We start from the raw sequence: 25,065 nt of genomic DNA on the forward strand, positions 1-25,065 counted from the left end.
AGGACCAGAGAAGTCCTGGGAGCTTGTAGGACAGCTAGCCTGCAGGGGCAAACAAGAGACCCCCTTTCCAACAATGTGAAAAGTTAGGACTGACACTGGAGGTTGTCCTCTGACAGATACACAGACAGACATATGCATCACACACACCACATATACACATACCACACACACAAACACAAAGAGCCCTGCACACAGACACACACACCACACACATGTACATACCACACACATGCACATATCACACACACACACACACACACACACACGCACACAGGCACACATATTAGTGCACATAAAGCTCCCTAAATAACTAGTCTCTGACCTATAAAACGGGGGCTACTCTCTTCCATGGCTCTCTCCAAACTTTTACCTTCTCCTTCCACCCAAATTTGATCAGTTGTTAGGAGTTGACAAATAGTCTAACTAGCATGAAAAGAAGTCCTGGACATTTCATGACTCACTTTTCACAAGACACAGCCCATTTGCTCATAGCCAAAGGAAGGTTGTTAACAAAAACAGCATGCTGGAATCCTTGGAAACAAACCCTAAATTTAAGGTCTTTAAAATACTATAAGGATGAACGCTGTCTGGGGAGACCCCAGAAAACTAGGAATCCAAAATTATTCCTCTGTCCGCATGGATACGTGTGAATATACACATTCTGAAACCAGAATTCCCATGAAATCCTCTAAGAAGAAGCTCCCTAGGAGACTGTAATTAGAGCGATTGTGTCAGTCTGTGTGGGAGAGTCCAATACAAATTCAATTTTCAAGGTCCTGCAACTGAAAGTCAAGGGGGTGGGATCAGGATGCTCCCCAGCCCTGCTATGTACGTGTGCACACTGCTGTTTGCTGAAGTGTGGATTCTGTGTGGTGTGGAGTCTGTGCAGAGTGCTGGCTTAGCCTCAGATTTTTTTTTTCTGGACTCTTAAATTCTTTGATAAATTTATGTATGAACCATTTCTTTAAAGAGATGATATGTAAATTGTCCCCCCCCCCCCCCGCAGTGGAGCAGGACTTCCATTTTTAATAAGATTTACTTCTCCGAGTGCAAACAGTGCAGAGAGACTTGCAAAGCACTCATGCAGACGTGTTCTAAGTTGAGAGTTGCTCCAGTGAGGACTAGATGCTGAAGCCTGAGTGACCTCTATTTCTATCTTCTCCCCTCCCCTCCAGCTTGCATCTTCTGTTACAGGACAAAACTAGGACCAGACAGGGAGCAAAGGGAAGATTATGAAACTGTGAGAATTCAGAGAGAAACCTGAGGAGTGGGGGAAGGAAGAAGGACACAAATGACATGTGTGTATGCTCTGGCTGTAGTTAGCAGAGGGTCAGTCCACTACCCACAGCAGAGTCTGCCCCTTTCTTTCCTCCTTAGAGAAGTTGGGGGCCAGGCTCACTGCCTCCTACCTATGTTTATCGCTTGCCTGGCTCCTGGTGACTTCGAATTCTTACCAGGACTTGGGTGTCCAGGACATGCTGTCTTTCTACCGTCCCCTTCCTCTGTGGTGGGATTTAGTTTCTCAGTGATCTTTTGAGGACGTGATTAGTTCTCAAGCCAGCAGCTACCCTGCTTCAAGAAGAACAAAAGTAGAATATAGCATACCAGTCAAACCCCTTATACTTTCTTCCTGCAGGGAAAGCTAAAAACAACTATACACCATAACTGGCATGCTTTCCTTGGGTCCAGAGATCCTCTTGGCTCAGTTGTTCCCTAGGTGAGCTGCCTCCTGGTTGGGGGTCCTGAAGATGGAGTTCACAGTCACTTGTCAGCGGGGAGAAGCCCAAGCCAGTCAGCCACCTCTCCCAGGGTACCTGGGGGCCATTTTTCTAATTGAAAGAGTTAACAGGATCCATGGAATGTTGGGGTACAGTTAACGAGGACATTCTCTTGATAGAGAAAGCATTTTCAGATTCTAGCTTCATTAAAGCAGGTATTTTGAGTGATGCAGACTAATATTTCTAACTCTTCCTTAAAGTGTTCCAGTGTTCGGATGGCTGGCACACACGTACTCTATCTAGCTCAGACTACGGTTTGATAGTAGACACTGTGGCTCCCGAGGCCCTGGCTTCTTTTGATTCTGTGAAAATTAGAGCTGTCGGAAAAAAAGAAGCTGCTTTCCCTTTGCCCCTCATTAATTCTTAACGCTGCTTGACTCCAGGCTCTGCCATACTTAGTACAATTATGCGGCTCAAGAAATGCATTATTTGCTGATTCACTTTTCATTAATCTTACCCACAATGTGCCAGCACAAAGCTAAGTAACACTGGAGACGTAAGACACTTAAGACAGTCTCATCCTTTAGCACATATTTGGGGAGACAGTATAAAGACAGAGGGTCTGAAATAAGATGTGGTGTGTGTGTGTGTGTGTGTGTGTGTGTGTGTGTGTGTGTGTGTGTGTGTGTGTGAGAGAGAGAGAGAGAGAGAGAGAGAGAGAGAGAGAGAGAGAGAGAGACTCTTACTATTTCACACACAGAATCATATTTTGGAAGCTTTCATTAGAACTTCATTCAGGATTTGAACAGGTCCTGAGAGATGGCATATCATGAGTAGTATGAAGATAGTGTACAAGGTGTGGACAGGATAAAGAACATGCTCGCTCTCTCTCTCTCTGCTAATGATAAGTTTATTTTGGTACCAGTGGGAGATTTGTAAACAAAATGCTAGGTATTAAGCTCAGAAGGCAAGTATCCACTTGGCAGATGGTCTTGAATGCCACTCTTAAGACAGATGCTAGCTAGATTTTACATTCTAGATGACAATGAGGCTGCTAAGGAACCTTTTGACCAGGACAATGACATTGCTGTTTCTGGGTGGGTCCAGTGAAGCTTCAAGAATGAGCAGAGGGAGGAGGCTTAGGTAACAGGCTGAGGACCGCCACAACAGTATAAAGCATAGATGTTGTGCAGTGGGGAGTAAATGCCAGAGAAATGGAGAGAAAAAAGAACTCAGGGAGAAGGTGATAAGGCATGAAACAAAAGGATTGGAAAGTAAGAACCAGAAGAAGTGAAAATTAGATGCTCAAGAATTAGATATTAGCATGAAAACTCTAAACATTTTTTATTAGGATCAGCCAGGTTCAAGGGTGGCAGTTTCAATCTGGGGAGAACAGAAGATATTTTTGTCATTTCTCCCCTCCCTCAAATACGACAGGGAGTGATTCAATGGTATTATTTCTTTATGAATTGGAAAATAGAGTTTGATATTGAAAATATAAGCAAGAGATTACTACAGACACAGATGTATTGAAGCCTCCCAGTAAACAAGTTTTTCTTAAGCCTCTCATCCTATGGTTGTAGAGTAGAAATACAGAATACTGCCAGAGGACTCTCGGGTTCTGTAAGATGCAGTCCTCCCACTCGTCAGATGAAGATCCTGCTTGTGTCAAAGCAGAAGCTAGTTTTCAAGTCTTGTGAATGTTGGTTCCCATGGGTGAATATGGGTTGGCATAAGTGAGCAGAAGCCACCCATTATAGCCTGGGGATGAGTCACATTCTATTTGTGATATTTTGGTTCCCAGTTTATTAATTCTTGATTCATAGGATATAGAGTGAATGTCCCATTGCAAAGGGGCCTGAAAGCTGAGTGTACCCCCAATGTGTCCATAATCTCTATAAATGATGCTTCATATAAGCAATGTGTCTTAGGTCAGGATACTGGGAAGCAAGTTCCAGGACAGCTAAGCTTAGGGAGTGAAAGAGTTGGAGAACAGAAAGCTGGTGATAATGTCGTAGAACAAGGTGGGTTATGTTTCAGCCCCAGTAAGCAACAGAACTCAGCAGATTCAACCACATGGCTCTGGCTCTAGAGACCAGGATAGAAGGGACTACTAGGACGATTGATGCTAGTTTGCTGGAGCTAAGAAACTAGTGATGATTAAGAAGAGACTTGCATCACTGAGGTAAAATCTTCTGGGACATGTTTTCTGAAAGCTCAAAGAAGCCATGTTCCAGAGATAGGCCAGGTTGTACCACACGTGGCAGCTGGACTTGGTAAAGTGTAAGAATCACATAGGTAGCACTGGGTTTGAAGGCATGAAGGAGTCATGAAGAGGAGCTGAGGCTTGGCACCATAAGAGGCCATGGAAGGCCACTGGTGAAGGTGCAGCCTCAGTTGTAGTTGATGGCTCAGGACTGAAGGGGCCATGCAAGGAATCTGAGACATGGCACCATGAAGAGAGCCTGTGCTCGATGCCCCAGTGCTGGGGATGCCAGGACAGGGAAGTGGGAGTGGGCGGGTCAGTGAGCAGAGGGAGGGGGAATGGGATAGGGGGTTTTCGGAGGGGAAACAAGGAAAGGGGATAACATTTGAAATGTAAACAAAAGTCTAATAAAACAAGAAAAACGACAACAAAAGAACAGAAGAAGAAGGAGGAGGAGGAGGAGGAGGAGAAGGAGAAGGAGAAGGAGAAGAAGAAGAAGAAGAAGAAGAAGAAGAAGAAGAAGAAGAAGAAGAAGAAGAAGAAGAAGAAGAAGAAGAAAAGAAGAAGAAGAAGAAGAAGAAGAAGAAGAAGAAGAAGAAGAAGAAGAAGAAGAAGAAGAAGAAGAAGAAGAAGAAGAGAGCCTGTGACAGGCTATTGGTGAAGCCTGGTGCAGCAGAAGACCCCAGCATATTGGATATGTACTATGGGATGATCACCAAGAACAGCAACAGTGGAATGGAGTTAACCAGAGTCTAGAGTCCTACAGAGGGCAGAGCTGGAGAAGTGATCCAAGAGCTTTTGAGAAGGAGCCTAGATATTGGAACAAGAAGCTGTATGTAAAGTTGAATTTGAAAGAAAACCACAATTAGAGATATTTTTAAACAAATTCTAAATAAAACACTATTTACTAAACATATACTATAGCTCATTACTTGGAGAACCCAAGATGTTAGAGATGCCAGAGCCATGGCTTTTCCTGCCGAGGAAAGCTGCTAACAGGGAGTGGAGCCAGCCCAAGGGAAAGTAGCTTGTTGAAGTCAACAAAGATGGAAGAAATCAGAGATCTGAACAGCTCTTTGACACCGGAGATGGAGATGTAGAGTTTGGACTTTCCCCAGCTGGTTTGTGGTCTTATTTGGTCCAGAATTTCCTCACTATGACACTTTGGAATGGTAATGTATATACTGTGATGTTTAAGGTATGTGATCTGCCTTTTGATTTTGGCTTTATTAGGATTACAATTAAGTGATTGATTATCAGAGACTTTGAACTTTTAACTTTGTTGAGACTGATATAAACTATGGGAACTTTTGAAGTTGGACTAAATGTATTTTTCATTTATGCTTTGTTTAGGCACGCCCCCCCCCCATAGACTCATATGTTTGAACAAGCCTGTGGGGGCCAGGAAGTGGAATGTGGTGACTTGAATATGCTTGGCCCAGGGAGTGGCACTATGAGGAGTTGTGGCCTTGTTGGAAGAAGTTTATCACTTTGGACATGGGCTTTGAGTTATCACTTAGGACACCCTTCTCCTAACTCCCTAAAGACGGTCTTCTTCTGTTTGTCTTCAGAAAAAGATGTATGACTCTCAGCTTCTCTAGTACCACGTCTGTCTGGATGCTGCTGTGCTTCCTGCCGTGATGATAATGGACTGAACCTCAGATCTTGTAAGCCAGCCCTCATTAACTGTTGCCCTTAATAAGAGTTGCCTTGGCCATGGTGTCTCTTCTCAGAAATAGAAACCCTAAGACAAGGGTGCAATGTTCTGAAGCACACGAAATTAAGAAAAAGTCTCAAATTGTTTTGGAAATGACCATGTTGAAAGTACACATTTAATTGAAGCCACACAAGAAAGAAAGCCACAACTAGAGATTTTTTAAAAAAATTCTAAATAAAATACTATTTACTAAACACGTAGTATAGCTCATTACTACAAGGTACATTTTTTTTTTCCAGAAATGAATAGATTGTATTTAAAAATACAATACAAAAAGATAACCATGATCAGAGATACAGCCTCTGACAAAACCATGTCTTCAGATAAAATATGAGAATAGATTGTATTTGCAATACAATACAGAGCAATAATCATGACCACTGATGCAAATCCAGTGTCTGATAAACACATGGCTCAATAGGGAAACCTTGGTGTCATTTCTGCTGCTTTCAGAAGAATGCCCAGTATAATTCCATTATTTGGTATCTGTTGAAGCTACTACTCTGCACAAGAGAAAGATGTTAGAGTGGCTGAAAGGAGCAGGCAATACAAGTTCCGTCTGATTATACTCTGTCTGCATACGAGGCGCTCTCAAGAGAGTCTAGCTGAAATCCTACCAGAAGCAGAAGGAAGGTTCAATAAAATGAGAGGGAGCAGAGCTCATGCACCCAAACCAACAGTGTTCATACATGCACACAACCACTAGAGAGAAACAGCAAAGTGCAAACAACTCTGTTTATAATTGCCACAAACAAGGTTGCAGGGAAAAGGGAAACAGACTGTGAGGACAGATACTTTAAACCCCAGTACCGGACCTAGAGACATGGAGCAAGCCAGTAAGGATGTTTGCTACCATGCCTGACCACCTGAGTTTGATCCTCTGGACCCATGTGGTGAAAAAGGAGAGCTGACTCCTGCAAGCTGTTCTCTGAAATCTACAGGTGTGCTATTGTACTCCCTAAAAATGTAAAATAAAACACCTCTGCTTGTGGCCACTGACAGTGGTAGAACTCACAGAAAGATACCTTATATTCTTAGATTAAGGAAGATCAAGCCCCATGAATTTTCTCTCAAGTGATTATACGGTTGTGATTCTAACAGAGACAGCAAGGCTACTTTATTTTAGACCGAGACACTTACTTGAAGTGTAGTTTAATTATTATTTATTTAAACTGGAAAGAAGATTCTATAGGAAAACCTAGATAACCCCAGAGCAGAAGATTGGTGCTGGGAGACAAACCCTGTGAGGTAGCCTGCTGGTGACAAAGCTCCTTACAAGTGACAGTGGGGTGGATGTGTGGGAGAAGAGGGGAGCAGAAGAGAAAGTGGAAAAGTCAACCCAGATACCCAGGAGAGTTGAGTATAGGATAAAGATAAAAGGTCAAGCCATGAGGATAAAGAGTACTTAGTGAACAGCACCATGAGGGTAAAGACTGCTTAGTGAACAGCACTTTGTAAGTGAAGAGTCTTTTGAAAACTAAGGCTGTGCCTTCATTTTCCACCATGCACCAGGGCAGATGCCCAAAGATTTAGATGTGAAACACCAAGTAACTGTACCTGAATCTTTATAGTTACTTTATTTCTAATTCACAGAACTTGCAAGCAGCCACAATGCCCTTGCTTTGTAACTTCCCAGGCCCTAGTACCATAAGAAATGAAATTCTGTTGCTTATAGACTTCCCAGAAAGAAGTTATTTTGTTATAATAGCTCAAGTGGACATTCCTATGGCACACAGTTACTTAGTAGTCTCTGGGAGCGCACTTTTATCCATTTAATTTGAACTAAACAATTATTTCAAGTTTTTGGATAGAAGTTTCATAACAACGATCTGATTCTGGAATAAAACATTACCAGTTTTCAAAAGGATAAAACTTAGAGTAGAATAATAGCAATATGTGTCTAAGAAATGACTTTCAAAATTATAGAAATTAAAGGCAGACAGAAAATATTTCCATCATATACAAAGACTGCCCAAGGTTGTGGTACATAATATATTCCAGTTTCATTTTCTAGTATCCATGGAGTTTAATGACTCTGTAATAAGGTTTGCACATGTTCCCTGAGGAAAGCTCTTTCACAATGTATTGGCTCTTGGCATTGGGAAACTTTCACTAGTGATCAACCTGTGCGATCACGCACACAGCTCCACCTTATTACTGGGGTATCATATGTAGGAGTGCCCAGACTCAGTGTTTTGTATTCTGAATTTCTGTAGAGAATGTCGTTCTGCTTGGAACCCCGCTCCTAGCAGTTACTATTCGACTAACATCTATTTTATTTTCAAGCTTTTTCTGCAATAAATTCTTGTCTCCCCTAGAGTTTCAGTTTCCACAGTCTAAATTTTTCTCTAACTAGTTCAAAATCAGGTGGATGTAAAAATGCGTGCCTTGGGCATTTATGATCTAGAGGCATAACTGGGCTAGAGCTGGGGAAAAGTTTTGCTCTGGTGGGGAGATTCTTCTCTCACCAGCATGGCAGCTGATGATCATCTCTAGAAACTGGGAGATGTCAGCGAACCCTGGGCTCTTATTCTCTAAATATTGCTAGTGCATCCAGTAAGTTACGTCTCAGGGCTTTGTGAATTTCAGACAGTACACCTGAAATGGGCACCAGACAATAAAGGGCGAGCAGGAGGGACCCATGAGGCTCCAGAGCATAGATAACTTTGTTTCTTACTCACCTGAGGCACTGGCTAAGTAAGTTTAACTATATTAAAATCAATTCACTTAAATAGCTTGTGTGGAAAAATTAATTTAATGAAAATCGTGCAAAGTTTCAAATTTTAAACATTGTAATTTTTGGCTATTGCTGTGCCATATGTTTAATTCCAATATAAGTATATTTATTTTGATATGATTATATTTATCTACTGATCTTTTTCTCTGACTCCCATAGTTAGAACAATACTAAAATGTATGTGTTTTGTTGTTGCTTGTACTCATAACAAACTGTGTCAGGAATGAGAGTGTTTGGAGAAGCTGAAAGGCAAGAAGTTCAGGAGAATCTTAAAAATAAGAATGAGCTGGCTCTATAGTATGGGTTAAGTGATAATTCCATGAGAAGTATTGATAGTACCAAGGGCACATTTTTTTTTATCTGTTTTCATTCATCCGGATAGCACATGATGTGTACTGAGTTTCTCCAGAAAGAAAGGATATCTGACTTATACTGTGTTTTCACATCCTAAACCTCCTGTTATCAGCATGCATTCACTTGTTAGAATAACTACTGTAATTACATACTTGACAACACCCTTTAGCATGCCACTTGCTAGACAAATTGTGTAATCACAGACTTATTACCTTTCTTTAAAGAGAGAAAAATATGGGTTGAAGATGAAGCTCAGTGGGAAGCAGGCTAGTAGGAAACCCTGGCTTCAAACCCTAGCACCACCCAACCTGGGTCAGTGGCACATATCTGTTATCTAGGCACTTGAGAGATAGAAGCAGGAACATCAGAAGTCTAAGGTGTGCTTAAGGCTAGTGTGGGTACACAAGACCCTGTCTCAGAAATAAAATAATGAAAAGAATTTTCCAGAAGATATGCTTGGCTCTATCTCCTGATCAGACATGGCTGTCATTGGTAGTGATGCTAGCTTGTTTGGCAGGAGTCCTGGTACACAAAAAGGCTGGGTTTAGTTGCCCCTGGGTCTTAATGGAGCCAAATTTGAATTTAGTATTTGAATATGCTAATAATGAATGCTCTCTGTGTGTGTATGTGTGTGTGTGTGTGTGTGTGTGTGTGTGTGTGTGTGTGAGAGAGAGAGAGAGAGAGAGAGAGAGAGAGAGAGAGAGAGAGAGAGAGAGGGTTTCTCTGTGTAGCCCTGGCTGTCCTGGAACTTGCTCTGTAGACCAGGCTGGCCTCGAACTCAGAGGTTTGCCTGCCTCTGCTCCCCTAGTGCTGGATTAGAGGTGTGTACCACCACCACCCCACTGCTTCTTCTATTTTTAACAGCAGCCTTACATTTTCCTTCTAAAACACCCAGGATTTGGGGTTCACATATGATCCCAATAGGGAATATGATGGCCTCAGGTGGCAGCTATGAGGCACTGTTTCTGCTATATGGATAACAGCCACTGAAGTGCGTGTGTTGAGCATTGTGGGGACTAGGCTCACAGCTCCTACTCTGTCCACGTAAAGCACAGCTTGGAGAGAGGTGCATACCAGAGTCTAGAAACAATGCTGAAACTGTCATTACTTGTTGACCATGTGTGATCAATTTAGGCCCTGTCACCATCCTCACTACAACTTCGAAGAGGCCAGTTCACTGAGATGAGAGCAAGGGATCAGCTGTGTAGTAAACATGGTACTTTAAGAGAAAACTGAACTGTCCAATCTTGATGCTGCAGAGGTGAGTTTGGAGGTGAACCTGGGGACCACCCTGCTAGCCACCTTTCCATGGTGGAAGGAAGCTTCAGCTTTCGCTTAGCTTCACAGCCCTGGTTAGAGATGTACTGGTCCCCACAGCAATGCTTCATGCATGTGGCTGTGATTTACGGTGAGTCAAACATGACATTCCAGTTTGCTTTCTGTTGCTGTGATGAAACTAACTGTACAAAACCTGGGAAGGAAAAGGTTTATCTCAGCTTATACTTCCGAGTCACAATCCACTATGAAACTCAAGATGGGAGTGGAGGCAAGAATGGTGGAGAAATGCTGCTAATTGGCTTACTCTCTGCTCTTCCTCAGCTTGCTTTCTTTCTTTCTTTCTTTCTTTCTTTCTTTCTTTCTTTCTTTTCCATTTTTTAGTAATTTTTAGTAATTTTAGTAATTTTTTACTTTTTAAAATTAGATATTTTCTTTATTTACATTTCAAATGTTACCCCCCTTCCCAGTTTCCTCTCTGAAAATTCCCTATCCCCTCCTTACCTCCCACTGCTCCCCAACCCACCCACTCCCCACTTCCTGGCCCTGGCATTCCCCTATACTGGGGCCTAGAGCCTTCACAGGACCAAAGGCCTCTCCTCCCATTGATGAGTGACTAGGCCATCCTCTGCTACATATGCAGCTAGAGACATGAGTCTCACAATGTGTTTTCTTTGGTTGGTGGTTTATTCCCAGGGAGCTCTGGGGGTACTGGTTAGTTTGCATTGTTGGTCCTCCTATAGGGCCAAGACTACCTGCCTAGGGATGGTGTTATTCACAGTTGGTTGATGCCTCCCATATTAATCATCGGTGAAGACAATTCCTCATGGTGACAGGCCAATCTGATAGGGACAATTCTTCAGTTGAGGTTTTCTCTTCCTAGTGACTCTAGGTTGTATCAAAATGAGAATAAAACTAACAAGTACTTTTGCATATAAAGTTTGTAAAACCAAGGGGCCTCTTTTCCCAATGATGGCCGACTAGGCCATCTTCTGCTACATATGCACCTAGAGACACAAGCTCTGGGGGTACTGGTTAGTACATATTGTTGTCAGCCATCATTGGGAAGAGAGGCCCCTTGGTCTTGCAAACTTTATATGCCTCAGTACAGGGGAAACACCAGGGCCAAGAAGTGGGAGTGAGTGGGTAGGGGAGCAGGGGAGTGGGGAGAGTATAGGGGACTTTTGGGATAGCATTTGAAATGTAAATGAAGTAAATACCTAATAAAAATGGGAAAAAAAGGACTTCCTACATTTAACAATAAAAAAAAAGATAGTCACATATGCGCAGTGTGTTGAGGAACCATATGAAAGAAGTCAACAGGATTGATTATGCAGGGGCAGTAACATTAGACATGACTTAAGACTCCTAAAGATAGTCCAAGTCAGATATTTGTTTCTACCATCTTACTCTATGACTTTGCATAGTTTTCTTTACTTTTCCAGTTTTCCTGGCTCCACCAGATAGCAGCATTAGAGTGGCTTCTCATCATTTGTGAGTTATTTAAACCATTTAGTAGAAATGCTTAATATAATGCCTGAAAATTGTGACATAGTTACTAATGTTTTATAAATACCTGCTTCAGTTTGCTAGCTTGTAATGAAGAATGTATGCATTTTTGCCTCTTAAGTGTCTCTCCTTTTTATTCATTTTGATAATATCAATGGACTTAATATTAAAGTATAACTGAACCTTAGCCCTGTCTTCTTGCTAAGTTTTCAAGTACAGAAAATCCATGTTCTGGCCTTGTTTTGCTTGAGATGAAAGAAATCCTTTATTTTCAGTAATTTCTTATGTTTGTTTTCATTAAGGAGCTTCTGAAGCACTGTTAAAAATACAAAAAACAAAAAAAAACCTAACAAGTATGCATAGTATGCCAACACCACCTCGGAAGGAAGGCTGAGGTGGACATGGATTTGGGAAGTGTGCAGACAGAGCAACACGATCATCTTTCAATCAGCAGACTTGACTTTGAATGAAAACAACATGGCTGACCCCTTACACCCCCAATATTCTTTCCCACTGCCTTTCTACAACACTTCCTACCACAGATAATGGCGCACTTATTTTTCAATACTGGGTCTGAAAGCACTAAGAGATTTAAGATTCTGGCTTCCAGGTAAATGTGTACAGACGTACAGACACATACATGCATATGTTCCCATATTCATGCTCACACACATATACACATGCACATACACACACACACAAAGAGAGAGAGAGAGACAGAGACAGAGAGAGACAGAGACAGAGAGAGAGACAGACAGAGAGAGAGAGAGAGAGAGAGAGAGAGAGAGAGAGAGATACGGATGTCATTAGTTATGTATCCAGTCATCAACATTATGAAGGGTTTCACTGGATATAAATATGGTAATTTTTTTATTCAGCAAATGTATTCAATATCCTCCTCCTATTTCTAAAAAGGAAGTAGGATGCCAATGAACCCTTTGCAATTAATAGATAGAAGAATCTATTTATCTCCCTGTTTGGATTGGGCTGAGCATGCTCTCCGGCCCATTAGTAACTCATTCTTTTGTATCAAAGAAGCGGCTCTGCGACACCTGGTCTGATCGATGAGAAGTCTTTTCTTTCCTGCATGGGAGATAACTGACAAGGTCTCCTCATTGGTGCTAAACCCAGAAATAATGAGAGCACAAAGCCGCAGCTCATACATAATTCACGGAGGAAACATTTTAAGTGGCAGTGCTTGCTGTGTCCATAAGCAACCACTTGATATTCCTGTTCTGGTTCTTCTGTGTTTTTCTTTTTCTTTGTGCTCCATTCTTGCTCTGTTTTTCAGAAGATGAATATGGAATTCTATTCAAAACAGCTCAAAGGGAAAAACTCTGTTCAGGCTCTAAGTTCTTCTTCTGACTTATGCCCCCTCCCTCGATGTCCTAATACCACCCATTATTTCTCAACAGAGCTGTGTGACTTGCCTTTGGTTCAAATCTGCTTGGCCAGTTAAAATGCCTTTCAGCGATTGCTGGCTGAGTAATGTAGATGTTTGCTGACCTGAGACTGTCTTGCTCTCCAGCAGCCTGCCACCATGACTCCCTTTCTCCTCTCCTCTCTTTTTCTACTGGCCTTGTCTTCTTGCTTCCCTCCTGTAGTTGACCATTACTGAGATAACTTTAAAGCTAAGCGCAGTTGTAGCCTTGATTGTAAAGACCCTGGGCAAAGAACTGGCAGGGTGTTGTTCTTCTGTGTGCTACACGTTAGATAGTCACTATCCCTAAAGACTCATGTGATGATGGTAAACATGTTTAGAAGTGGAGTCTAGGGGAAAGACTAGACACTGAGGATATGTCTATAAAAGGGATTTGGGGATCACATTCTCCCTTTGGCCCCTGGCTTTTTTCTATCAGGTACTGTTGCTTTAATGGGCTAACTCACCACAGTTACAAAAGTGCCTGGATCAAGGAGATTTAGCCTAGAACTTGTAGCACTGTGAGCCCAAGGCAACCTTTCTGTTTCTAATGTGATGATCTTGGGCTCTTACCACAGTGACAGAAAGCTACTTTGCACGCTGTCATGTGAATACCCTCCTATCTCTACAGAGCTGCCTAGAACAGTGCCATCTCCTTCTCCAATGTTTACATCAACCTCTTCTCAAAAATTTCACTTAGTATAGATAGAAAATATTGAAAATTGAAATATAGGGCCAACTAGATAAGAAAGGAGTTTGAACCTTGATGCCACGTGCATATATCTGAAAAATTCACAGGGATTTCAAAGGACTGCAGCTTTACCCAGTTGCACAGTTCCAATGCGCGTGCGCGCTCACACACACACACACACACACACACACACACACACACACACACACACGCGTGTGCGCGCGCGCGAACAAAAGTGGGAAAAGAGAGAGAAAATTGGGAAGAAGAAATATTTTTTTAAAAATTTGCTTATTGACTAAGGATAATGCACTTTAAACACAGAAATCACTGCCTAGCACTTAGGCAACACAGGGATGTTAGCATCTTGTCTTTTTTTTTCTTTCATCAACAAACCTTGATATGTTTTCATTCAAAAAACAGGACCAGGGTTTTGGAGATTCTAGTTTTGCCTTGAGTTACAGTGTTGGATTTTCTTACTAAGTGAAAGCGTTTGGGCAATTGGAGGAAGAATTGAAATTGTATGCTCAGTTGTGACCCAGTGGTCAGAAAAGCACAGAAGTATTTGAGCAGCATTAGTGGAAGTACCTGAGTTCAAGAGTGCAGACGTGTTTCTGCTTTGTGTGCACGCATGTGCATGTACTGTGCAGGCCAGAGGGTATCCTTGGCTGCTGCTCCTTAGGTATTGTGCACTCCACCTTGTGTTTTGAGATAGGTCTCTCACTAGCCTGGAGTTTGTCAAATAGACTAAGCTGGTTGGCCAGCAAGCCCCAGTCATCCTCCTGTCTCTGCCTCCCTGGTGCTGGATTATAAGATATACCCCACCATACCCAGCTTTTTTATGTGGGTTCTGGGTACTAAACTTAAGTCCCTAGCCTTAACAGGTAAGCACTTTACCATAGGAGCCATATCTCCAGACGTCTTTTGCATTTTTACAGAAAACATGTTTTCCTCCTAAACCCTTCCTTACTGGGAAGGAATAAATTGGAGCATTTCAGAGGGTGCATCTCATGGTTAGACGTATGGCCCCCACCTTTAACTTGGAGAGTTTTTCATTGGCACCTTGTGAATTATTTCAAATTAAATCATTTATCCCTAATGAGCCATGAGTAGGGTTGGGCTGGAATAATTATCTAGTCAGGATTGCTTTTCTCTGATTTTGTTTTAAAGTGATGGGTTGGCATTCAAGCTACACACGGGTCAGCCACAGGGGTAGTAAAATCTATCCTGCATTTTGTAGTCTAAACAGTTTCAACCAAAGATTTAAAATCAATTACCCATCAGTGGTCCTTAGGATGTCTGCGTCTCTGAATCTTAATGTGCCTGAAGTCCATGTTGTGTTTAGTAGTTGTTAGGATCAATTTCTAGAAATCGAGATGGTAATTTACGATCTTTCATGCTAGTATGAAGCGTCTGCCTCGTGTGGTTGCTTTGCGTCCAGTCCCTTTGTTTCAGCTGCTCTTCCTCATGCTTGGCTGGGTGTAAACAAAACTACTCTGCTCAACTTCCAGATCAAAGCGATTTCTACTCACCCATGGGGGAAAATGCAAAAGAAAAGGTTTTCAAATACTTGGGGAATAAACGGCGTATGTTAGGATTCTGCTAGGCCCCTGGGCAGGTGAGCGTACACACATGCTCTGTGATGGGAAAAGTTTCAGGTGTGTCTGAATTGTTATGATTTATCGAGTACAAATGAGAAAGTGGCATTTGACTAGCAGCTTTATCTGGTTGGATACCATAGTGTGATTTCTGTGGAAGCTGGAAGGGCACTGAAGACAACACAGGAGGATTGCTCTACCTCACATGCTCATTCAAATGCACGTTCTGGCAAAACACGTTCTGTATTTTAGAACTTGGAACAACTCAGACATCTTTCACTATTAAATTAATTGGTGTTTTTATAATTACCAGGCCTGGCTGGTTTTTAGGAAGGACTTAAATGGGCATAAATGATTGCTCCTTCCATAATCACTTTTAAATTTTACTTTATTATTTATTTACTTAACTTTATTATGTAAATAGACTTGCTTCATGAAGCCATACTCTTGGCTGCTTGGCTGGCAGATGCTGTCCAGACTTCAATCACTTTGCTCTCCTATGCTCATTTTTCTCTTAAGAGAGATCTTTCCCCACAGTCCTGGCCAGTACAGAACTCACTGTATAGCCCAGGCTTTCCTCAGACTCACAGTACTCCCTCTGGCCTCAGCCTCCAGAGTATGGAGGTTATAAGCTTGAATCACCACACTTGGCTTTCCCATACATATTTTCTTAAAAGAATGTCTTCTCTTTTAAAAAATTGAAATGTATTTATTTTATGTGTTTAAATGTTTTGCCTGTACGTATGTGCATATGTGTGCCTTGCACTTGAGGATTTCACAGAGGTTGTCAGATCCCTTAGAGCTGGCACTAGGGATGATTGAACACGTGCTCTAACCACCCAGCTATCTCTCCAGCCCTGGTTTTCTTCTCTTGAGGATGGCCTGCCACAAAGAAAAGCAGCAACGATAAAAGACAGTTCTGGAGACAGTCAGCGATTTAGACTGGAAGGGTCCTTGGGGTCACGCTGTTAAGGGTGTAGTCAGGGGAGGAAGTGTTGGCTCTGTGGATATCCTGACTTACAGGCTACCTGACTTAGCAAATGTATTAGATGTTTATTGTTTTTCACTTCCCTTTTTAAATAAAATTTTTAAAAAAGAAAAAAATTGAGACACTAAGAAAATGATATACAACTTGAAAATCTACATAAGAAGGTATAGCCGTGAATATGATTTAAACAAGCGACATGAGTCTGAGCTAGGGACAGAAGTGAGTCTATGTGACCATGACAAGATAGATGCTCGACCTTGGGAGAATCGTGTCTGTAGAGAATGAAATGTAATTCAAGGTTCCAGCCTGGGTCTGTGATGATTCTGCTTACAACTGTCTAGATATATTTTTGTTATTGTTGGTTTCCAACACTTAGTGGTACTCAAAATGTCGAAGAGTTAATTAGAATATAAGCATTATCAGCTATGATATTATTAAAAATTATAATAGAGAGAATTTTTCTAGTAAGGAAAAGGCTAAGTGGCTACCAGGATGAACTACCAGAATAAGAAGCTGTACAATCCAAATTGAGTAAAGTAGCACATATTTAGTAATGTCATGAAATTACAACTTCAAAAAAAAATCACACATGAGTGACTATAGATTGCAAGAGCATGACTTAATGTTATCTAGAATTGTAGATATAAAAATGTAGAACCCATGTGGTCTTGGACTTCTGACATGACAAGGCGCTTGTACCTGTGAACTCATGGTAACTGTGGTGTCTTGCACAAGACCTGCATAAATCAAGCCAGAGAGCATTCCGGCTTGTAGTAGGGGAGGTGCTCATGAGTCCCCATCCCATCTGAGCAGATATTGACTTTTGGGAGGAATTGATGACTTCTGGGAGAGGGAGGGTTAATGTTCTTTGAGGGTGTGGCTTGGTGGGTTGACTATACTTGTAGCACATGTTGGACTTAGTGGGATACATAAAATATGGGCATGAAGTTGGAAGACCGGGGAGGAGTTATGGATGAATATGACCAAAACACGTTCTGTGCATGTAGAAAATTTTAAAGAATTAATAAAACAATTTCTACTGGGTAGAAAGTGAAGAATGAAATTGTGGACATTAGTTTTTATTCCTAAGTTCTTTTGTATTTGAATTTTTATCATATGATTGGGTTAATCAGATAAAAAAATTTAAAAGTCTGTTCCTAAGTATATATTTTCCCAGTAGTATTTCTCATAATGGCTAAAAATTTAATATTCCTTCTACAAATAGAAAAAACTGAATGAAGCTTATTTCAGAGTCAGTTTATTTTTTTGCATTGTAATTGGTATAGCATACACACCGCTATCTCTTAGAATTCCTTAGGCATTTGTTTGAGTAACTGAACTGAAATTAAGACTACATGGCACATCGAATTTAGGTAAATGAATATTTACAAATATTTCTATTCATTACATTGCGTATTTCTTTGTAATCTTTTCTAAATCAAAGTTTATTAACTATTCCCTTTATAATAGGAAAGCAAATTCCAGCAATTGATACCCAAAGGCTCACAGATGACTTGTTATAAAGCCTTACCTTGTAAAGACTCTCTTGTACATAATGAATTTAGCTCACATAAATAAATAAATCACCTGTGTAGAAAATAGTGTGCTTGCTGGCAACTGAAGCATTATCTTTTCATAAGCCCTTGTAAAACATGACTGCTTTCCACACAAAGTCTCAGAATAGCTTTGAAAAATTGCAATTTTTGAGTTTTCTACGAATGTAGAAAGACATGCAGAGCTGGGAATTATTGAAATCCAAGTTACTCATATAGACTTTTGGACTTGGACACGTGTTGCACAGGAGAAAAGAGAAATGTCTGTTGTCTGTCTGTCTGTCTGTCTGTCTGTCTTACTTTTCCTGCTGAATTGTACTGGACCCTGTGACAGAAACCCATGAATCACTTCACATTCTTTAAAAACAATTGCCTATGTTTCGTATGTGTGCTCTGAGACTCTGTCTGATATACTTAGGATTGTTTTGTATTAGCTTTAATGGTGTGCTTTAAAATGACACATTTTCCAGGTGAATATCAGATTCACAACAGCAGGCACTTGGTCAATTTTATTTTTTGCTGTTTCTCTAGAACCTTATATGGTTAGCACTCAGCTAATAACTTGTGCATTAAGAAAGCAGGACTACTTTTGAACATTATACATGGTTACTATAGATTAGGACTCAGTTCTAGTTTCATTCCTTCTGCTGTGATAAAGTATTGTAGCAATCAGCAGTTTAGGGAAGAACTGGTTTGTTCAGCTTGCAATTCCATGTTACAGTCTATCATTGAGGGGAAGTCAAGGCAGGAACTCAAACAGCCAGTCACATCTCATTCACAGTGAAGAGTAGAGAGACATAAATGTGGGAGGGACTATTTCCATACCTGCTTGTTGTCACCTAAATTTCTTGTCTCATACTGTTCAGGAGCCCCTGTGTAGAGAATGGTGCCACCCACAATGGTCTGGATTTTCATATATTGATTAAAAATCAAGATAGTCTCCCACAGATAATCTCACAGGATGACCTGATCTAGATAATGCTACATTAAGTCTCTTGGCCAAGACAATTCACACTCCATGTTTGTGTGTATGTGTGCACGCACGCGCGTGTGCTTGTACTTGTGCGCATGCATGCATGTGACTTTTTCTTGAGAGAGAAAGAGAGCAAGAGAGCATGAAGAAACATAAAGTTGGGTGGGTAGGGAGGATCTGGGAGGAGTTTGGAGAGAAAAAGAATGTGATAAAAGATATTGTATTAACTTCTCAAAAAACTCAATCAAAGCAGCTAAGCCTAGGTTGTGTCAAGTTGATAGTACAACCTAACCAGCAAGCCCCTACTCCATCCAAACATATCACACTATATACATTTAAGCTTCACTGTAACCATTTTAGGTAGGTATTACTTACATTGGTATTATTTTTTATGAATGAGACAACTAAGTCCCAGAGAGGCCAAGCCGCCTGACTTGAGACACAGACCTAGCTGTAGATGGAGCTGGATTCATCTTGGTTCCCTCAATAAGCCATTAAAGTTCAAGTGGGAGGTTGAGTCTTTTCAGCAGATTGGTGGTGAGAGCAAAGAGGATGAGTGGATGGGTAGGTACGAGACTGTACCCAATGGAGATGATTGTGACAAAGGTTGATTCAACCCTGGATTGAGGACATTTCCTGTTTTTTTAGGGACAGATGCCATCCAGTGTGTGAAAGGAGCAGAGGCAGCCTTCACAGTGTTTCGGCTGATTCACGACACCACATATAATGGGATTATTGAAAGAAGGGAATTGCTTCACTTTAGAGCAGGATATTGTGTTTATAAAGTGATTTTCACCTTTCAAAGCGTTTGATGCACTTTATCTTATGAATTACACTGTGAGGAGGCATTGTGATTTCCACTTTGCTAAGATGTGGGAATTGGAAGGGCGGAATCATGCACTCAGTACCAGGTCTACAGTGGGGCCTGAGCCTTTGTTTTTCTGCTTCATTGTTCCTGAATATTGTAGTGATTCCTGGGTGTCTAGAGTGATAAGGAGACTATGGAACTCATTTTGTAAAAAAAAAAAAAAAATAAGTGTAAATAATTTGGAGCACTGGATAGATGGTGTTTTTCAGTCCTGGGAGTTGCCTATCTATGCAAAGTTACATGTGAGTATGAACTTTTCATTGCTAACAAACACTTTTTATGATAATTATTCCCTACTTTGGGGATAAAAATGGTCAAATCACCCAGCCAGTTGATTAGTTTATTAGTAATTAGAAACTTTCAGAAATTGAATTGTTCAAACCTAGTCATCATTTTCTACCCCCCCCCCCCCAGCATACAATAGCAGTGACCTCCTATCAGGATTGACTGTTTCCTGCCTCTTCTTGTCATTATTGTTTTCTAGAACAGAATTCCTCTCTGAGAGGAGATTGAAATGACAAGAGTCTGGATAAGAAGGAAGACTTTCACTTAATAGTTTATACCCCAGCAAGAAGAATCTAAGACATTGAGGGGGCAGATACTTTGAAATGTACTCTGGTCTCTCATTCTATCCTTTTGATACATTGTGTCCCTTTGAAATATATGAAATCTAGTATCTCATTGTATCTCTCTGTGTCTTGTGTTCTCCATATCCCTTTGTTTCTTTTCCTGTTCCTTGTGTTTCTCTGTGTCTGTTGTGCATTGCATTTGACTGGATCCCCATATGTACTTGCTGTTTCTTATGTCTGTTTTTTCCCTATTGTGTCCTCTCTGTTTCTTTGTGTCCTCTCATGCCCCTTTGTGTCTCCTCCAGTCTTTTCTCACAGCCTTCTACTGGTGGGAATGAATGTGAAGAGTGTAACACCAAAAAGGGCCCACTGATATCCTTTGGCATGAGAAGACACTTTGAGAGCCAGCATCCCTTGGACAGTCCACCTCCACACCTGACTTCTTTGGTACAAGCTGCTTCCACCTTTCTGCTCTGGATACAAGGACTCATGTGGCATACTCATTCTGCATAAGTGATATCATCAGTCACTAGTCTTAAGCACATGAGAGGTGACAGAGAAGCAAGCACCTCCTAACTTATCAGCTTCAAGTGACTTATGTGGGTAGCCTGGCCTGTGATTCCTTCCAGCTTTTACAAATACCAGCATCGTTCTTGAAATTGGGGCATGCATAACACCTTTTGGAGTTTATATAAATCGAGAGAAATATCAAAAATTTTCACAATTTTGCCAGTGAAATTTTTTTGCTACTAGAGCAGTGACCACTTGGTTCTCTACGTTGTCTTCACATGATATGAAGCATCCTTTGACTCCTAGTACCCGAGTAATATTAACATTTCTCTCTGTGGGGGATACAAATTCCCACAGAAAAAGAGAGAGGTGGTTACCTTTGGTCATGACGATTCCTGCCAGTGTTTTGTGGCGGGCATACACAGATGTCAGGCCGACTGTCAGTTCACGGAACTTCTGTGTGACCAGCTGGGACACAGAGTCTGCAAAATCCTGTAAGACACAAGCATCAGTGCTCTTTGATGCGCTGGACAGAAGGAACACCTCACAGCTGGCTATTGTACCTCACTCTCAAGGCTCTGCCTCATGACATCCTCCAGATGAGCCAGCTCTTGCCTGCTACCTGTTTCTCTCTGATCCATGACATTAAGAAGGAGTTGGTCGTCAGGAATTAACCCTAGCATTGCCTTATGTTCTAGAAAACAATAATGACAAGTCCAGCTGTGTCCTTGCTCTGTATTGGGTCAGGTCCTACCTCAAATCTGACAAAGATCCTGCCCTGTGTCTGAACTTTGACTAGGTGCCTGGCCTGTGTCTGAGCAGGTCCCTGACCCATGTCTAAGCAAACCCCTGGCTCATGACGGAGCAGTTTCCTGCCCTGTGTCTGAGCCGATGTCTACCCTGTACCCTTTACTGAGCAGGGAGCCTTTACATGAAAACATGCAGTTCCTTCTTGTCCTCGGCCTGCATAGCAGCAATCTCAGAGGAAGCATTCAGGTAAACTTGACAGGGGAGGGGAGAATAGGGGAGGGGAGGGAGGGGATCGAGGGGAGGGAGGGGAGGGAGGGGAGGGGAGGGGTATCATTGCTACACTGCTTTTTTTATTTTAATTTTTTTAGACTGTGTTTCTCAACCTTCCTAATGCTGTGACCCTTTAATACAGTTCCTTGTGTTGTGGTGACCCCAGTCATTAAAATTATTTGCATTGCTACTTTATAACTGTAACTTGCTACTGTTATGAAATCGTCGTATAAATATCTGATATACCAGATATTTGATATGTGATCCCAGGGGTTGAGAACTGCTGTTTTAGAATCAGAGACCAGTGTTCAAGTAGCCAAAGCATGTCTGGGGACTCTTCTGGAGAACTGATCACTACAGTTTGTGTCACAGCCTCTTCTCTTGCCTTCAGACAGATGATGACATGGACACAAGTATGCACACAGCATGTAGAGCACATAGCATACACATGCACACACATGTACACATAAATATACATGCACTCACAAGACACAATGAATACTGTACACATGCATGCATGTACACATTTATACACACATGTACATGTATATCCATACACATAAGCACATACATATATATATATATATATATATACATAGTATGTCCATCAAGTGGCTGTGGTGCTGGGCGGGGCTTCCCCCAATGCACACACACCAAGTTAACTTGGCTTTCAGTGAACTTATCTTAAGGCCAATTCACAATTCTGTTAAAGCAGCACTTGCATCGTAAGTAACAAAGCCTATATAGTATGACACTGTGGCCACTCCTCCTTAAGGTCCTTGTGTTCTAACTGCGGAACTCTCTGTCTTCTTACTAGGGAAGCTTGCATGGTGTGATTGTCACAGGCCTTGCAGCAGAGAAACCTGCTTAGAATCCCAATTCTACAGCCTCTGAGCTGGGATAAGTCATCTAAAACCCCCGAGCCCCTTTTAACCAATTTGCAAGGTCATCCTCTTTAATTTTCCTCTGACCGTGTTTTGGGAATGATTAAATGAATTGTCACTTCTTAGATGCTTAGCACAGTGCCTCACATTTGGAAAGGGCTCAATAATGATGCTGTTATTCTTATCATTATTGTCCCTGGTCTTTGCAGGTATTAACAAAGTCTTTTTGCAACCAAATCAAAATATCAAATATCGAACCAGCTTTCCTTTTCAGTGAATTGGATGTTAATGCTTCTATCATGTACATTTTGATATTGGGCAGACAAACTGATGCTGTAGACATCTGTTATATAAAAGATATAACTTATATGTTATCTAAGAGATAAATGACAGACTGAAGATTTCATTTATATGCAATAAAGTGCGTTCATGTGCAACCAGGACTGCCTCAGGAAACAATCCTGCCCACGAGAATAACCGGGCATTTCCCCTCCCAAGTCTTCATTGATAAAGTGTGGGCAGTGAAATCCGGCCTACATAGGGCCACAAGCCTCTTCCGGTCAGAAAAGCACCGGGGCAGCTAGGGCGCAGGGTCGGCTGACACTCGCCAGCTACCCACAACACCCGCCACAGGATCTTAAGACTTCTGGTGAGTGGAACACAGCTTCTGCTCCAATCCAATTGCACGCGGGACCTGAGACGGCATTAGTTAGGGAAGCAGAAACCAGCCTGAGTAGGGCCACAGGCCTCATCCGGCCGGATCAGCACAGGGGTAGCTTGAGCGCAGGGTTGCCTGACACCCGCCAGCTACCCACGACCCCCGCCACAGGATTTTGAGACTGCTGGTGAGTGGAACACAGCTTCTGCTCCAGTTCAATCACGCGGGACCAGAGACTGCATTAGTTAGGGAAGCAGAAAACCGGCCTGAGTAGGACCACAGGCCTCTTCCGGCTGGACCAGCACCGGGGTACCGCCAGCTACCCACGACCCCCGCCGCAGGATTTTGAGACTGCTGGTGAGTGGAACACAGCTTCTGCTCCAATCTTTAAACAGTGACAACGATAAAAACTAACCCCAGAGATTACCAGATGGCGAAAGGTAAACGTAATAATTTTACTAACAGAAACCAAGACCACTCACCATCATCAGAACCCAGCACCCCCACTTCGCTCAGTCCAGGGCACCCCAACACACCGGAAAAGCTAGACACGGATCTAAAAGCATATCTCATGATGATGGTAGAGGACATCAAGAAGGACTTTAATAACTCACTTAAAGAATTACAGGAGAACATGGCTAAAGAGTTACAAGTCCTTAAAGAAAAACAGGATAACACAATCAAACAGGTAGAAGTCCTTAAAGAAAAACAGGATAACACAATCAAACAGGTAGAAGTCCTTAAAGAAAAACAGGATAACACAATCAAACAGGTAGAAGTCCTTAAAGAAAAACAGGAAAACACATCCAAACAGATGATGGAAATGAACAAAACCATACTAGACCTAAAAAGGGAAGTAGACACAATAAAGAAAACCCAAAATGAGGCAACACTGGAGATAGAAACCCTAGGAAAGAAATCTGGAACCATAGATATCAGCATCAGCAACAGAATACAAGAGATGGAAGAGAGAATCTCAGGTGCAGAAGATTCCATAGAGAACATCGGCACAACAATCAAGGAAAATGTAAAATGCAAAAAGATCCTAACTCAAAACATCCAAGAAATACAGGACACAATGAGAAGACCAAACCTACGGATAATAGGAGTGGATGAGAATGAAGATTTTCAACTCAAAGGACCAGCAAACATCTTCAACAAAATTATAGAAGAAAACTTCCCAAATCTAAAGAAAGAGATGCCCATGAACATACAAGAAGCCTACAGAACTCCAAATAGACTGGACCAGAAAAGAAATACCTCCGGACACATAATAATCAGAACAACAAATGCTCTAAATAAAGATAGAATACTAAAAGCAGTAAGAGAAAAAGGCCAAGTAACATATAAAGGCAAGCCTATCAGAATTACACCAGATTTTTCACCAGAGACTATGAAAGCCAGAAGATCCTGGACGGATGTTATACAGACACTAAAAGAACACAAATTCCAGCCCAGGCTACTATACCCAGCCAAACTCTCAATTAACATAGATGGAGAAACCAAAGTATTCCACGACAAAACCAAATTCACACATTATCTCTCCACGAATCCAGCCCTTCAAAGGATAATAACAGAAAAAAACCAATACAAGGACAGGAACCATGCCCTAGAAACAACAAGAAGGTAATCCCTCAACAAACCTAAAAGAAGACAGCCACAAGAACAGAATGCCAACTTTAACAACAAAAATAACAGGAAACAACAATTACTTTTCCTTAATATCTCTTAATATCAATGGACTCAACTCCCCGATAAAAAGACATAGACTAACAAACTGGCTACACAAACAAGACCCAACATTTTGCTGCTTACAGGAA

General features: G+C 41.6%; 1 protein-coding gene across 1 annotated transcript in view; it reads right to left on the reverse strand.

The window, feature by feature from the left end:
- Nucleotides 1-25,065, reverse strand: part of Adarb2 (adenosine deaminase RNA specific B2 (inactive)) — a 571,813-nt gene that overhangs the window by 75,134 nt on the left and 471,614 nt on the right. The window contains exon 4 of the mRNA XM_021180400.2: nt 21,061-21,175. Within this exon, the coding sequence (XP_021036059.1) occupies nt 21,061-21,175 (115 nt within the window). The remainder of the gene's footprint in view (nt 1-21,060; nt 21,176-25,065) is intronic.

Source organism: Mus caroli, unplaced genomic scaffold (assembly GCF_978045245.1).
Source record: "Mus caroli unplaced genomic scaffold, Mus_caroli_1 scaffold_15, whole genome shotgun sequence".
NCBI lineage: Eukaryota > Metazoa > Chordata > Mammalia > Rodentia > Muridae > Mus > Mus caroli.